The sequence below is a fragment of the Scyliorhinus canicula genome, chromosome 16 (genome assembly GCF_902713615.1).
Source record: "Scyliorhinus canicula chromosome 16, sScyCan1.1, whole genome shotgun sequence".
Taxonomy (NCBI): domain Eukaryota; kingdom Metazoa; phylum Chordata; class Chondrichthyes; order Carcharhiniformes; family Scyliorhinidae; genus Scyliorhinus; species Scyliorhinus canicula.
This window is the reverse complement of record NC_052161.1, coordinates 77,128,670-77,142,476: the sequence shown is the minus strand read 5'-3', so window position 1 is coordinate 77,142,476 and position 13,807 is coordinate 77,128,670. Positions and strand designations below refer to the sequence as shown.

The following is a 13,807-nucleotide window of genomic DNA, read 5'->3' as shown; positions in this document are numbered from 1 at the left end:
ATTTTCATACTGAAATGACTGAGAGTGAATTAAATCAACTATTATGACACTCAACTGTCACATTGTGAAGCACCTCCTAGCTCCATTGCCACAATTACCTGTCCCGTTTCTATTCATTCCTGAAGAAGTGCTCGAAGTTCACATGGTACGGAGCTCACAAATTCTGAAGAACACAGCTTTATGTTTTGAAGGACAGTGTCAGCTGTCTTCCTCCCATAACTCTTATCTTCACTGAACAATACCAAAAAAACTACCGACCCCAGTGCATAAAGGTATGGGAGGTATGTCAGTGAGCAGAAGGCAAAGCTCTAAAAATAAAGATTAAATCACGGTATCCAAACGAAACAGGACCACAAACATATGTCATTCGTAGTTTTTAGATTTCTTCAAACAGGTTATCAGCATTTTTGCAATTAATTCATGATTCGTGTACAAGCATCACAGTCAAAATAATGTTCAAAGGGAATCCTATTTCAAGCAAAATCTAAATTTATAACATTATCTAAAGGTTAGCTCGAACTGATTCATCAAATCACTGCAGGAACGTCATACCATTCAGCCAAATTATTTGGTTCACAGTTTAATTCGAAATAAATTGATAAAAGACAGTTAACCTTTCGGAATCTGGCTACAAGCTGATGATTTCGCTTTACTATTCTCCAAATTCAAACCAATCCAAATGCAATGTGAATTCAAGAATGGTGTGACAGAGTGAACACCTCAGAAACAGACCAGAAATGTACACATTTAACCATAAAAAGACGACTCACGAAGAAGGGAGCATTGTGAAGCGACACCCAGAAGTTCCTGACTTGATTTAATTTCAATTTCATTGAACAAAGCTTTTCTTTAATGTGATAAGTAAACTGACGCCATCAATAAGGAAATCCTGGTAAATCAGGCGAAAGCTTACCATGAAGAAGGACAAATCGCTGGTTAAGGCGACGCACAGCTTTCAGACCCCTCGTTTCTTTTTCTATGGGCAGACCATTCAGATTGGGTCTTTTATTGCTATCATTGCAAACCAGCAAGAAAGCTAATTTTAGGCAGCGTCATCATCAGGCAGTGGAAGGCGAATGTCAGACCTTGTAATAGAGCACCACTCGGAGTTGCAATGTCCTGACAACTGTTGCTTATCATACACAAATGGATTGCAAACAAAGAGGCCAATGAGCAAGCAAGCATAAAGCAGGTGTGAAAATGTGTGAAGTCATGATTTAAAAGCATGAAATCACTCATTTGGACAAGTATGGATAGCAGCCTGGCTGCTTTGTCACTTACATTTATATTTTAAACATGTTCTAAGAAAACCAAAATAAAAGTTCAACTAAATATTTTCTTTAGGTTGGATTTTCCATTCCCATCTTTTGGGGCAGCACGGTAGCACAGTGTGTAGCACAGTTGCTTCACCGCTCCAGGGTCCCTGGTTCAATTCCCAGATTGGGTCACTGTCTGTGCGGAGTCTGCACGTTCTCCCTGTGTCTGCGTGGGTTTCCTCCGGGTGCTCCGGTTTCCTCCCACAGTCTAAAGATGTGCCGATTAGGTGGATTGGCCATGATAAATTGCCCTTAGTGTCCAGAAAAAGGGTAGGTGGGGTTACTGGGTTACGGGGATAGGTTGGAAGTGTGGGCTTAAGTGGAGTGCTCTTTCCAAGGGCCGGTGCAGACCCGATGGGCCGAATGGCCTCCTTCTGCACTGTAAATTCTATGATTCTATGATATGAGTGGGTGGGTTTGGAAACGGGAGCGGAAAATCATTGCGAGAGGTCCCAAACCATGTTTGACTCTGCCATAAGCATGGGACGTGATGGTTCCCCAACCCCACCCCCTCCCCCCAGCCCCCGCCATCAGTGACGGGGCATGTTTCCTGATGGTCAACGTCAGGAATGTCATTTGAATGCATGAGCATCTAATTATCAGGCCCCCATGCCTGAATCATCTCTTCCCCTCCCGCACCTCCCCCCATCAGAAAATCCCGTGAAATCAGAACGCTGTGAATCATGACTGGTCTCCCGCGGCGTGCACCTGGCCAGCAGACCTCCAAGGGGAGCTCAAGTAAGTGCAGTGCTCCGTTGGGGGAGGGGGGGGGCATCATGCTGGGGCAGCAGCAGGGAAGAGAATAGGGGAGGGTGCGGGGTGGGGGATGGGGGATGTGCTTCGAAATGACGTAATTTGCGCTGGGACAGCCTTTGAAAATAGCATCCCGATCATTGAGGAACTAAGTTGCTGGCAAGGTGGGCCAATAGAGGCTGCCCTACCCCCATCTCCAACAGCGTTACATCATGGGACGTGCCAATTTAAATCTGTTACTCTAAGGACGCGATTCTCCGGAAAGATTTTTGAAGTGTGGTAGTGAACGGGAACTGCCGTGAGCTTCCCGGTGATTGGCCCATCGAGGCCTTCAATGCTATTCAACATTAATTGGTCCAATTAACGAGGGCCCACGGGCTTTCGCCGCAAATGAAGGCTCACCAGCCAATTCTCCGGGACCGCGTTCGCCAGCAACAAGGTAGAGCAGCACTTAACCAGCTCTTGCACTGCCAATCCCAAAGAGCTCGCAGACATGCTGTTGAGAAGGCTGGCCCCAAGTTTCGCCGATGCGGACCTGGCAAGGCTCCTAGTTGCGGTCGATGCCACTGCCGCCTGGGATGAGCTGGCGTCGGCTGTAAGCTCAGGGAGCATGAACTGGTGGATTGGCCTCCAGTGCCGTAAAAAGGTCAATGGCCTACACCGGACAGCACAGGTGAGTTGATACCAACGCGACCCCCCCCCCACCTCCCCCGAAACCTTTTTCCACCCACATGTGAGCATCCACCACCCCCAACTCTCCATGTGGTCTCCAACTCCCTTTTCACCGCCCCTCTTCCTTCAGACCCTCAACCCTATATTCACATACCTCCTCTCACCACACATTTAGTTGATATTTGTATAAACACACACAGTAAGGATTTAATCAACTACAAACTTAAAGACCCACACAGCTACAGTAATCTATGTATAACTCTTAATGAATTACCCCTTAACTGTTCCAATTCAATAACAAAGCCCAAGTAAAACCAGAAACCTTTTTTAAAAATGCGTGGCCCAGCCCAAGGCATCCTCACTGTTATTAGACTTATTATTGATACTCTCTTCCCCATCTCAAACCGCAGGTTTGAATTCCTACCAGAAAGCAATTATCTCTTTAAACTTATCAAGCAGTCTGGAAACAGCTTTTAAACTAAAGACGGAGAGACACTTCTTTTCAACCTGTGCAGTTCAAAATCAGTCCAAACTCAAAGCAAAAGTAAAATTCAGAGTCACAGCCCAGCTCCACCCAAACAATGACATCACTGAAACCATGTGTTGAGACAAAAACATTTCTTAAAGGGACACTCGCATGACAATAGGTCCATAGACAGCAAGGAGGTTATGCTGAACTTATACAAGGCACTAGTTCTGGTTTAGCTGGTTTAGCTGGTTAGCTGGTTTAGCTCACCAGGCTAAATTGCTGGCTTTTAAAGCAGACCAAGCAGGCCAGCAGCACGGTTCGATTCCCGTACCAGCCTCCCCGGACAGGCGCCGGAATGTGGTGACTAGGGGCTTTTCACAGTAACTTCATTGAAGCCTACTCGTGACAATAAGCGATTTTCATTTCATTTTCATTTCATTTCATTTCAGTTAGAACTCAGGTGGAATATTGTGTACAGTTCTGGGCACCACACTATAGGAAGATGTGAACGCATTGGAAAGAGTGTAGAAGAAGTTTACAAGAATGGTTCCAGGGATGAGAAATATCAGTTATGAGGATAGATTAGAGAGGTTGTGGGCAGGATTTACTGACCACCTCACCGCGTGTCTTTCGGTGGGAGAGGTGGCCCTGCCAGCAGGATTTCCCGTTGACAGCGTCCCTCACCACCGGGAAACCTGTGTGCCGGTGAGGGATTGGAATTTCCCGCCGCCATGAACATCCGGTAAATCCCACACTCGGAGAGAAAAAGGCTGAGATTTGATTGAGATGTTCAAAATCAAGAGTGGGTTGGACAGAGTATGTGGTGATCTTTGTAAGGGATCGCCAGGATAGCAGATGTAGTGATCACAAAGATCCACAAAGGTCTTTTTAAAGAATTATACTGACTTTATTTTAACACTAAATGTGAGTTTGACACTTATTCCAAAAAGCAAACATACATATAAAAATTAAACTACACTCACTAACATTATCTCTATCTATTAACTATAACAATTGTCATGGGAGTATATTTTTAAGAAATGGGTGTTTATTAAATAGCTGCAGAGATGCCATTGTGAGGGTGGAGCTGGAATGTGATTCTGTCTTTTTACTTTCTATTTGAGCTGGAAACTGCAGTGTGATTTAGTTTTCTTTTCAGTTGGAGAGCTGCATTCAAAGCAAGAAGATGTTTGATCTCTCTCTCTGCAATCAAAAGAATGTCTCCAGACCACTTGATGATTTCAAAGTAATACCTGTTTTTGTAGAGAATTTAAACCTGCTGTCTTTATTTTAAAAGGGTTTAACTTATGGATGTTGTTTGGAAAGTTATTATGGGTTATCCATAGAGTACTGTATCTTTTGGGGGTTGTCAGGGTTGGTAGTCAGTAAACTGTTCACTGTATGTTTATAAAATGTTAACTGGATTCATAGAATAGACATTATTTTTGTTTTAAAATACTTTTAGTTCTCTGTTGCATCACACCTGTAAAGTAGGCCCTTGTGCTACCCATAACCAAAATCTATTAAAGGTTGTGGGTCAGGTATACTTTGGGTTCTCTAAACCCTGGCCCATAATACAATTATATTTTAACTAACTCTGCAATGCACTATGAATCTAATCTCCTCGAGCTCCAACATAATCTGACTCAAAAGCCCAAGAGCCTGTGTAATATATAGCACTGTCCCTTAGCTCTCTCTAGCAGCTAGGCTTAACACCACATTAACTCTAGATGGGGAGAACCTGTTCCGGCTTGTAAAAGGATCAAGATCGAAAGGCATAGATTTAAAGTGATTTGCAAAAGAAGCGAATGTGACAGTGGCTAGCACTGTTGCTTCACAGCTCCAGGGTCCCAGGTTCGATTCCCGGCTTGGGTCACTGTCTGTGCGGAGTCTGCATTTTCTCCCTGTGTCTGCGTGGGTTTCCTCCAGATGCTCCGGTTTCCTCCCTCAAGTCCTGAAAGACGTGTTGTTAGGTGAATGGGACATTCTGAATTCTCCCTCGGTGTACCCGAACAGGCGCCAGAGTGAGGCGACTAGGGACTTTTCACAGTAACTTAATTGCAGTGTTAATGTAAGCCTAATTATGAAATTACATTTTGACACAGTGATGGTTAAGGTCTGGAATGCACTGCCTGGAAGTATGGTGGAGGCAGGTTTAATCAGCGCATTCATGAGGGCATGAGATGATTATTTAAATAGACATCATGTGCAGGGGCATGGTAAAAATGCAGGGGAATGGCACAAAGTCGAAATGCTGGTGCAGACATTATGGGTCGAATGGCCTCCTTCCGCAACGCAACATTTCTGCGATTCTGGTATTAAGGTCGCGCATGCTCACTGATCAAAGGACGAAGAGCGGGCGCGCATGCTCAGAGCTCGGTGGAGGCAGCCCTGGTGCGGATCGGCCTGGATCCGCTCGGATTGTGGCGTCACTTCCGGCGGTTTGGTGCGGCGGGAGAAACTGCTTCCGAGGCTTTTCAGGAAAAGTTGTCGGATCAGGTGACAGGATCGGGTTCCCTCAATAAACCGGTACCCGGGCCCCCGTACCCTCATCACTCAGAGAGTTATGTAGGAGCAGCTTCAGGGCGGGTGCTTGTCAGGAAATGGCGCTGTTTGTATTTTCCGACCGGTGCTCGCTCCTCCTTGAAGGCACGCCCCATAACCCCCCTCCCCCCTCATATCCCCCCACATTCCCCCTCTACCACCCCCACGTTCCCCCTCTACCACCCCCACGTTCCCCCCTCTACCACCCCCACGTTCCCCCTCTACCACCCCCACGTTCCCCTCTGTCACCCCATGTTCCCCCTCTACCACCCCCATGTTCCCACTTTCCCCCTCTGTCACCCCATGTTCCCCCTCTACCACCCCCACGTTCCCCTCTGTCACCCCATGTTCCCCCTCTACCACCCCCATGTTCCCCTTCTGTCACCCCATGTTCCCCCTCTACCACCCCCATGTTCCCCCTCTACCACCCCCATGTTCCCCCTCTGCCACCCCATGTTCCCCCTCTGCCACCCCCATGTTCCCCCTCTGCCACCCCCATGTCCCCCATCTGCCACCTCCATGTCCCCCATCTGCCACCTCCATATTCCCCCTCTGCCACCTCCATGTCCCCCCTCTGCCACCTCCATGTCCCCCCTCTGCCACCTCCTTGTCCCCCCTCTGCCACCTCCATGTCCCCCCTCTGCCACCTCCATGTCCCCCCCTCTGCCACCTCTATGTCCCCCCTCTGCCACCTCCATGTCCCCCCTCTGCCACCCCCATGTCCCCCGTCTGCCACCCCCATGTCCCCTGTCTGCCATCTCCATGTTCCCCCTCTGCCACCCCCAGTCCCCCCTCCTGCCACCCCATATTTCCTGCATATCTCCGCCCACATGTCACACCTTGCATGTCTCCCATCCGAATGGCCTTGGCTACCTCAGAGCGCCCTCCCATATCTTCCTTGACCAACCTCCACCTCACCATATCACCCTCGGCCAATCTCCCCCCCCCCCCCCAGTTTCCCCTCGGCCAAACACCCCACCCCCAACTCCCTCTTGGCCAAACCCCCCCCCCTTCCCATATCCCCTCAGCCAACCCTTTCCACACCCCATATCCCACTCGGCCAGATCCCCCTCTGTCAAACCCCCTCATAGCCCCCTCCGCCAAACCCTCCCATATACCCTCCGCCAACCCCCCTCCATATCCCTCTCTGCTAACCCCCTCTCCCATCCACTCTCCTCCATTCCCCAACTGTGTCCCCCCCCAATCCAAACCTGCTTTGTCACCCATTTCGAGCTCAAACTCTGCTACAATCCCCATTCCTCACCTGCCATCTACCCACCCACCTCATTGCTGGTCCTGCCTTCCTCATTTTCCTGTTCTAAATGCTTCTATGTTCAGGCCTGTTACCAGCAGCGGGGTGGCCATAGAAGGGGTACCAGTAGAGGAGAGAGAGTCTTTGCAGGGCTGGGAGTTCAGAGCAGCTATTGTGTTGCATTCTCTCATTAACTATCCTATTTACTTTCAACTTGATACAGGGATCAGTTTGACCAAGACCGGTCGAATAAAGCTGCAGAGACCGAAGCTGTGCAGAATTAGCCATGTTGTGTTGGGGTAATACATCGTTTGGACAGCTCGGACTTGGCGGCATTGACGAGGAGGTTGTTTTAGAACCAAGGACCTGCCAGTTTTTCCAAAACAAAATGATTAATGATGTGGGTTGTGGCCGCAGACATACTGTTTTTGTTCTCGATGATGGGACTGTCTACACTTGTGGGTGCAATGACCTGGGTCAGCTGGGTCATGAAAAAGCAAGAAAGAGACCAGGTAAGCCTTCGGGTTGCAAGTATAGGATCATGGATAACATTTGGTTTATTGCCTGTTCTGTTCCTGTGAGCTTGTTTACAAAACTAATTGCTTGAAATGACAACAGAAAATGTTGAAATACTCAGCAGGTCTGGCAGCAACTATGATTTGTCAGCAAAAGGCTGACAACAGAATCTGGTCATTCAGTCTTACTGTTCTGGTGTTTCTACTCCATTATGACTCCTCCCGTTTCATGTATCTCATCTAAGACTTACCGCAAATCCTTTTTGTTTCCTTTTATTTCGCATAGTCATCTATTTCCTTGTGAAAGTGTAAGTGAGTTACTACAACCACTTCCTGCTGTACCAGACTAGAAATAGATTGGTTTTCTAGCTATCCTCCTTCAGTTCCATATAGTTCTGCTTAAATGTTAGTGATTGACAAGAGGTGGAAGAAAAAAAACTGAAAATATGCAGATGTACAGTGATGTCTGAACTGAGGAGAAAATGTTTTTGGATGCAAACTGTTAAGTGTTTCATCTGTATAACTGCTAATGGGTCAAAATGAATGGATGTCACCAAATGTATAGGAAGTAAACTCTTTCAGGTTATAGTAATATATAAAGCAAATGTTTGGTTTGAACACTTTTGTTAGCAACTCTGAGGTTGACTTTTATTTGTACATAGGCTGTGAACTGTTCTGCTTTTATTGTCCATCCTTAACTGCCCTTGAGAAGGTGGTGGTGAGCTGCCACCCTCAACCGCTGCAGTCCATGTGTAGGTCCGCCCATGATGCTGTTAGGGAGGGAGTTCTACGATTTGGACCCAGTGACATTGAAGGAACACCGATATATTTCCAAGTCAGGATGGTGAGTCACTTGGATGGGAATCTCCAGGTGGTTCCTGTGTGTCTGCTGATCTTGTCCTGGGTTCCAGGTGATAGGGATTGTATGTTTGACATGTGTTGTCAGTGAAGTATTGGTGAGCTGCTGCAGTGCATCTTATGGATTGTACACACTGATGCCATTGTTGATAGTGGAGGGAGTAAATATTGAAGGTGGTGGATGCCAAGGATCACATTTCTTTCAAGGGGTTTCCTTGAGATCTTATTGAGGGCTATATTTTGATTTCCATGGGGCTCCTTTTCCGTTCTCTAACACCTTTATCAATTGATGCAGTTATTGGTGTTTGATGAAGGTAAAATTGTAACATTATTCTGTATTTGTAATTTTTTTTGGATATCTTAATCTTTTAACTTAATGTAAAATATGTTTTAATATAAATACATTGCCCTTGGGAATGAATCTCATATTTGCAACTCCCTTTTAAAAAAAATAATTGCAAGCAGTTAGCACTCCAGCATCCATTAGTTTTGTTCTACAAATTTCGGGTTTCTTTTTCCCTCAATTTTTCTGTTTCAAGTGAGTGTGAAAAACACATTAGGATTCTGACTTATAGGGATGGCATTGTGGTGCAGTGGTTAGCACTGCTGCCTCATGGCACCGAGGACCCGGATTCGACCCTGGCCCCAGGCCACTGTCTGTGTGGATTTTGCACATTCTCCCCGTGTCTGCGTGCGAATGCACACATTAATTCTACAGCACCAAGCTGAGCATCAGATGGTTCTATTCACATATACTTCTCATTTCAGTGATTTTTTCCCCCTTTCATGTTAAAGTACCTCCTTGAATCATCAGTCCGTGCTTTAATGCAACATCGATTGGAACCCCTTAGCACAGGAGCACCCAGAAGCGCGAGGGAGGTTGTCGTTAATACATTGTATTAAAGCATGTGAGCTCACTCTATAATTAACTTTACGTGTGATAGAAGTTCTCAAGAAAGGAAATGAAAAAGTGCAGAGTTTGCAAAACTCACTCGACCAATCATCTTTTGTTCCTGCATAGAGCGGCACGGTGGCGCAGCGATACGCACTGCTGCCTCACGGTGCCGAGGGCCTGGGTTCGATCCCGGCTCTGGGGCACTGTCCGTGGGGAGTTTGCACATTCTCCCCATGACTGCGTGGGTCTCACCCCCACACCCAAAGATATGCAGGGTAGGCGGATTGGCCACACTAAATTGTCCCTTAATTGGTAAAAAAATAATTGGGTACTCTAAATTTAAATTTAAAAAAAAAATAAAAATCATTTGTTCTTGCATAAAAAGCAGAAAACTACTCGTACACCAATATGAGAAATAATACAGCTGCTAAACAATTATGAAAATTCCAACAGAACTTCATAGTCCAGATCACAAGTTGACGAAAAATATCAAGTCCATCCGGTTGCTACACCATTGTTTCATTTTCTTAAATTGCTTTACCTTCAAAAAATTGCTTTCACACAATCCTGACCTTCTAAAAATGTTAAAGTTTTGAACAAGTTGTTCTTATTCATGGATTGAAACATTCAAAACAAGAACTGAACTAACCATTGTCTATTGCAGACCTTATGGAATGGCGTCAGTATATTCTCTGCTTAACTTGAAAAATTTAAACTAGTTCATAACTTGATGTCACAGACACTGCATTTCAGTCTGCCACTTCAAAATATGGATGGATCAAGACAATATATGTGGAATATAATCATGGACTGTATTTTATGTTCGTAATCATAGAATCCCTACAGGGCAGAAGGAGGCCATTTGGCCCATCGAGTCTGCACCGACCCTTCGAATGAGCTATCCATTTATACCCTGCGCTTTCCCTGTAACCCCATAACCTAACCTGCACATCCTTGGACATTAAGGGGCAATTTAGCATGGCCAATCCACTTAACCTGCACATCTTTGGACTGTGGGGTGACAACGGAGCACCCGGAGGAAACCCACGCAGACACAGGGAGAACGTGCAAACTTCACACAGTCACCCAATGCGGGAATTGAACCTGGGTCTCTGGCGCTGTGAGGCATGCGAACCACTGTGCCACCGTGCTGCCTCTGTCGGTGAGTCTGAAGGCAGTGAGGCTTGTAAAATCCAGGAAGTGGCCTTCCCACCAGCTATTGCCCGCTCCCGACGTGTCTTCAATTATGGGGTGGAGGTATTAGGCAGTACTGTCAGTTGCGCCCCAGCAATAGCCCAGACCTAGCTGAAGTTCAATTTCCGTAACCGTTTCTTCAGGGACTGCCTATAAACCTGCCTCTGCTGGGATGACAAAGTTCCCAGCCAATCTGATACGCCAGCAGCTCAATTGGCATGCATTATTTTCCATATAGGAGCAGAGGCCTTACCTTGAACCAGTTAGCACTCCACCGAGTATTAAATGGTTACGTGGCAGCTGGCTTTTTAAGGCGTGCCTTTTTAGCTGGGGGAGGGAGTGCAGGGAACATGGCACCTTGTAAAATCAAGCCCTAAGTATTTTTCAAACCTCTGAACCATTCATTTTTGATTGTAGAACTGCAAAAATACTCCAGCTAAAAAAAAAGACACACAAAGTGGCGCAGCATTAACCCACTGTGATTTTGTGCATCTCAACCATTACCATCAGTCACTCATGAGCAACTTCAGGCCACTATTCTTGTATGTTGAAGGAGATTAACTGCTCTTTCAATCACACATTCCCTATCTTGCTGCCTCTTCAATCATCAATTCTGTTTCTGGAGGAGGAGTAGGAGTGGGAGAAAGTGGGAACCTGTGCTTGGAGGACCTGGACAGAATGAGAGAGACAATCAGTGATTGAAGGAGTAGCTGCTCACAGATTCTGCCTCTCCACACACAGGGGTGACTTTTCTTTCATTGGTCATTGATTTATTTTGGACTTGGGAGCTTTTGTGGGCGAATTTACCCACTGCTAATGTGTATTGTGTGTGTGTGTCTGTGTGTGTCTGTCTGTCTCCCGTGATATAGGTTATCCTGGCATTTTCCCCTGTATCATCGTCAGAAGTACTGATAATCACCACAGGTCTGCCGACTGGTTTATCCTCATTGATGCTGACTGTATAATGTGAGTTCTGGAATACTGGTTTGTGTGCTAACATCAGTGACATTAATGTGGACCTGAATTGTGTCCAATCGCGTTCCATCTGATGCAGTAGCCGTAAGAACATAATGCCTTTCTTGTTTGTTCTACTCTAGGGGCAAAGCTAAAGTGATCAGCCCACCACCACTTTGGCGGGTTATTGAAAATTATTGATTTCTTGTGTTGCCATTTGATACCTGATATGTTAACATCCCTGTCAATCGCGAGTATAAAAGTAGGGGAGTGCTGTTGCAACTGTGTGGGCATTGGTGAGGCCGCATCTGGAATACTGCACACAGTTTTTGTCTTGTTACTTGAAGGATGTAAATGCATTAGAGGCGGTTCAGAGAAGGTTCACTAGATTGATTCATGGATGAAGGACTCAATTTATGAAGAGAGATTGAGCAGTCTAGGCTTATACTCCCTGGATTTTAGAAGGATGAGAGGAGATCTAATTGAGGTATATAAGACGCTAAAGGGGATTGACAGGGTAGACTTAGAACGGATGTTTCTCCTTGTTGCACATTCTAGAACAAGAGGACACAGTTTTAAGCTAAGTGGTGGCAGATTTTAAATAGAAATGAGTAGAAATTACTTCACTCAAAGAGTCGTGAATCTAAGGAATTCTCTATCAAAGACTGTAGTGGACGCTGGAGCACTAAACAAATTTTAGGAGGCAATAGATCGATTTTTAATTAGTTGCAGGATGGAGATTTATGGGGCGTGCACAAGAAGGTGGTGATGTGACCGAGTTGGGGTCAATCATGATTTTATTGGATGGCGGAGCAAGCTTGAGGGGCTGAATTGTCTGCTTCTGCTCCTCGTTCTTATCTTCTTATTATGTCCACATCATGGGTTGGAATCAGGGTGATTGATACACAATGGGGGAATGATTGATAATCCACCAACATACCAGCTAGGATTAATTCACTGGAAGACTTTGTTTGACATTCCATCCTCATGGCACCGCATGTCTGGCAGTCATTGTTTGTTAAGATCTCTTCCACTGAGCTTCTAAGAATGGTAACTTTGCTCCTGAGAAACCCATTTCAGAACTTTCCAGAGGCATTCTCTGACATTAGTTAATCCTTTGTACAGAAATTGCAAAAGTCACTGGATTTCCGGACGCCATTTTAACAGCCTTGTTGATGTCCATTTTCATCATAAAAGATAATTCCACCCGGGGCATGACGTGCAAACCAGCCAGGTTGAACCACAGCACGACCAATATTGTGGCTGGGAGATTTGCTCAAACGGTTGGGGAAGGAGTTGGGAACCTGATTGGAGATTTAGAAGAAAGAGAAGCAAAGGCCAGAAATCAAAGGAATTGTTCAGTAATTGTGGTATATACTTCAATGTAAGGAATCCACTGGATGCAACAGAAGAGTTGAGGGCACAGATGCTGAGATCCCATAGCTATTACTGAAAATGACCGAGGAGGATAGGAATGGCAGCTTAACATGCTTCATCACTGATCTTTAGACAGGATTAGCGAGGGGATTTCTTTAAAGTGGGAGTAGCCACATTGGTTAAAGTAACCAATCTCAGTTATGAGGACGGCTGGAAGGAAAATCGAAGAAAGCCCAAAGCGGTTGAACTGAAGGACAAAAAAGTGGCAGGTTCTGCTAGGAATGTACCATAGATCCCTAAACAGTCAGAGAAAAGAACAGATATGGAGGCAAATTGCTGAGAAGTGCGGAAACCATAGGGCTGTGATAGTCATGATTTCAGTTCATGGTTTATTAACTGCGATAGAATCGGGGTAATAGGTAAAGGGTGCAGAATTTTAAAAATGCATTTGGGGAAGTATGTAGCAAGTTCAACAAAAGATGTGTAGTTCTGGACTTATTTTAGGAAAGGAAGCTTGGTCAAGTGAAAGAGCTATCAGTGATAGTGATCATAATTAAACCAGAATAGCATTGTTAAAAGCGAGCACTTTTCCAGGAGACACATCCGGAGTGAGACTCATACAGAGTGGGAGATTTAAACTTGGTAATTTGGTGCAGTGAGGTAATTTGGTGCAGAGTGTGAGGAGGTGCTTTTTAACCCTGGTAAGTGACTGGTAAGTAGTCTCTCTTTTTCTTTTCATTGTCTAATTTATTTATTTTTATTTTGAAATTCTAGTTGTTTAAGTTTACCAAGGGTTTAAGACATGGCAGGAGATCCCAGACCCGTGTCATGCTCCTCGTGTGCGATGTGGGAGCTCAGGGACACGTCCACTGTCCCTGGCTCCTTCACGTGCAAGAAGTGTGTTCAGTTGCAGCTCTTGTTAGACCGCTTGACGGCTCTGGAGCTGCGGATGGACTCACTTTGGAGCATCCGCGATGCTGAGGAGGTCGTGGATAGCACGTTTAGCGA

General features: G+C 45.7%; 2 protein-coding genes across 8 annotated transcripts in view; one reads left to right on the top strand and one right to left on the bottom strand.

Annotated features, from left to right (window-relative positions):
• Positions 1 to 1,037, bottom strand: part of mypn (myopalladin) — a 356,035-nt gene extending 354,998 nt beyond the window's left edge. For 3 of the 4 annotated variants that reach the window (XM_038822204.1, XM_038822196.1, XM_038822201.1), the window contains exon 1: positions 914 to 1,037. The gene's annotated coding sequence lies outside the window, so the exon portion shown is untranslated. Of the gene's footprint in view, positions 1 to 98; positions 154 to 913 lie in introns of those variants that run through there. The other variant, XM_038822200.1, reaches the window with a different exon arrangement.
• Positions 1,038 to 5,589: 4,552 nt separating this feature from the next.
• Positions 5,590 to 13,807, top strand: part of herc4 (HECT and RLD domain containing E3 ubiquitin protein ligase 4) — a 133,155-nt gene continuing 124,937 nt past the window's right edge. For 2 of the 4 annotated variants that reach the window (XM_038821315.1, XM_038821312.1), the window contains exons 1-2: positions 5,590 to 5,709; positions 7,230 to 7,518. In XM_038821315.1, coding sequence (XP_038677243.1) covers positions 7,293 to 7,518 — 226 coding nt within the window. In that variant the 5' untranslated portion in view covers positions 5,590 to 5,709; positions 7,230 to 7,292. Of the gene's footprint in view, positions 5,740 to 5,838; positions 5,860 to 7,229; positions 7,519 to 13,807 lie in introns of those variants that run through there. The other 2 variants (XM_038821313.1, XM_038821314.1) reach the window with 2 other exon arrangements.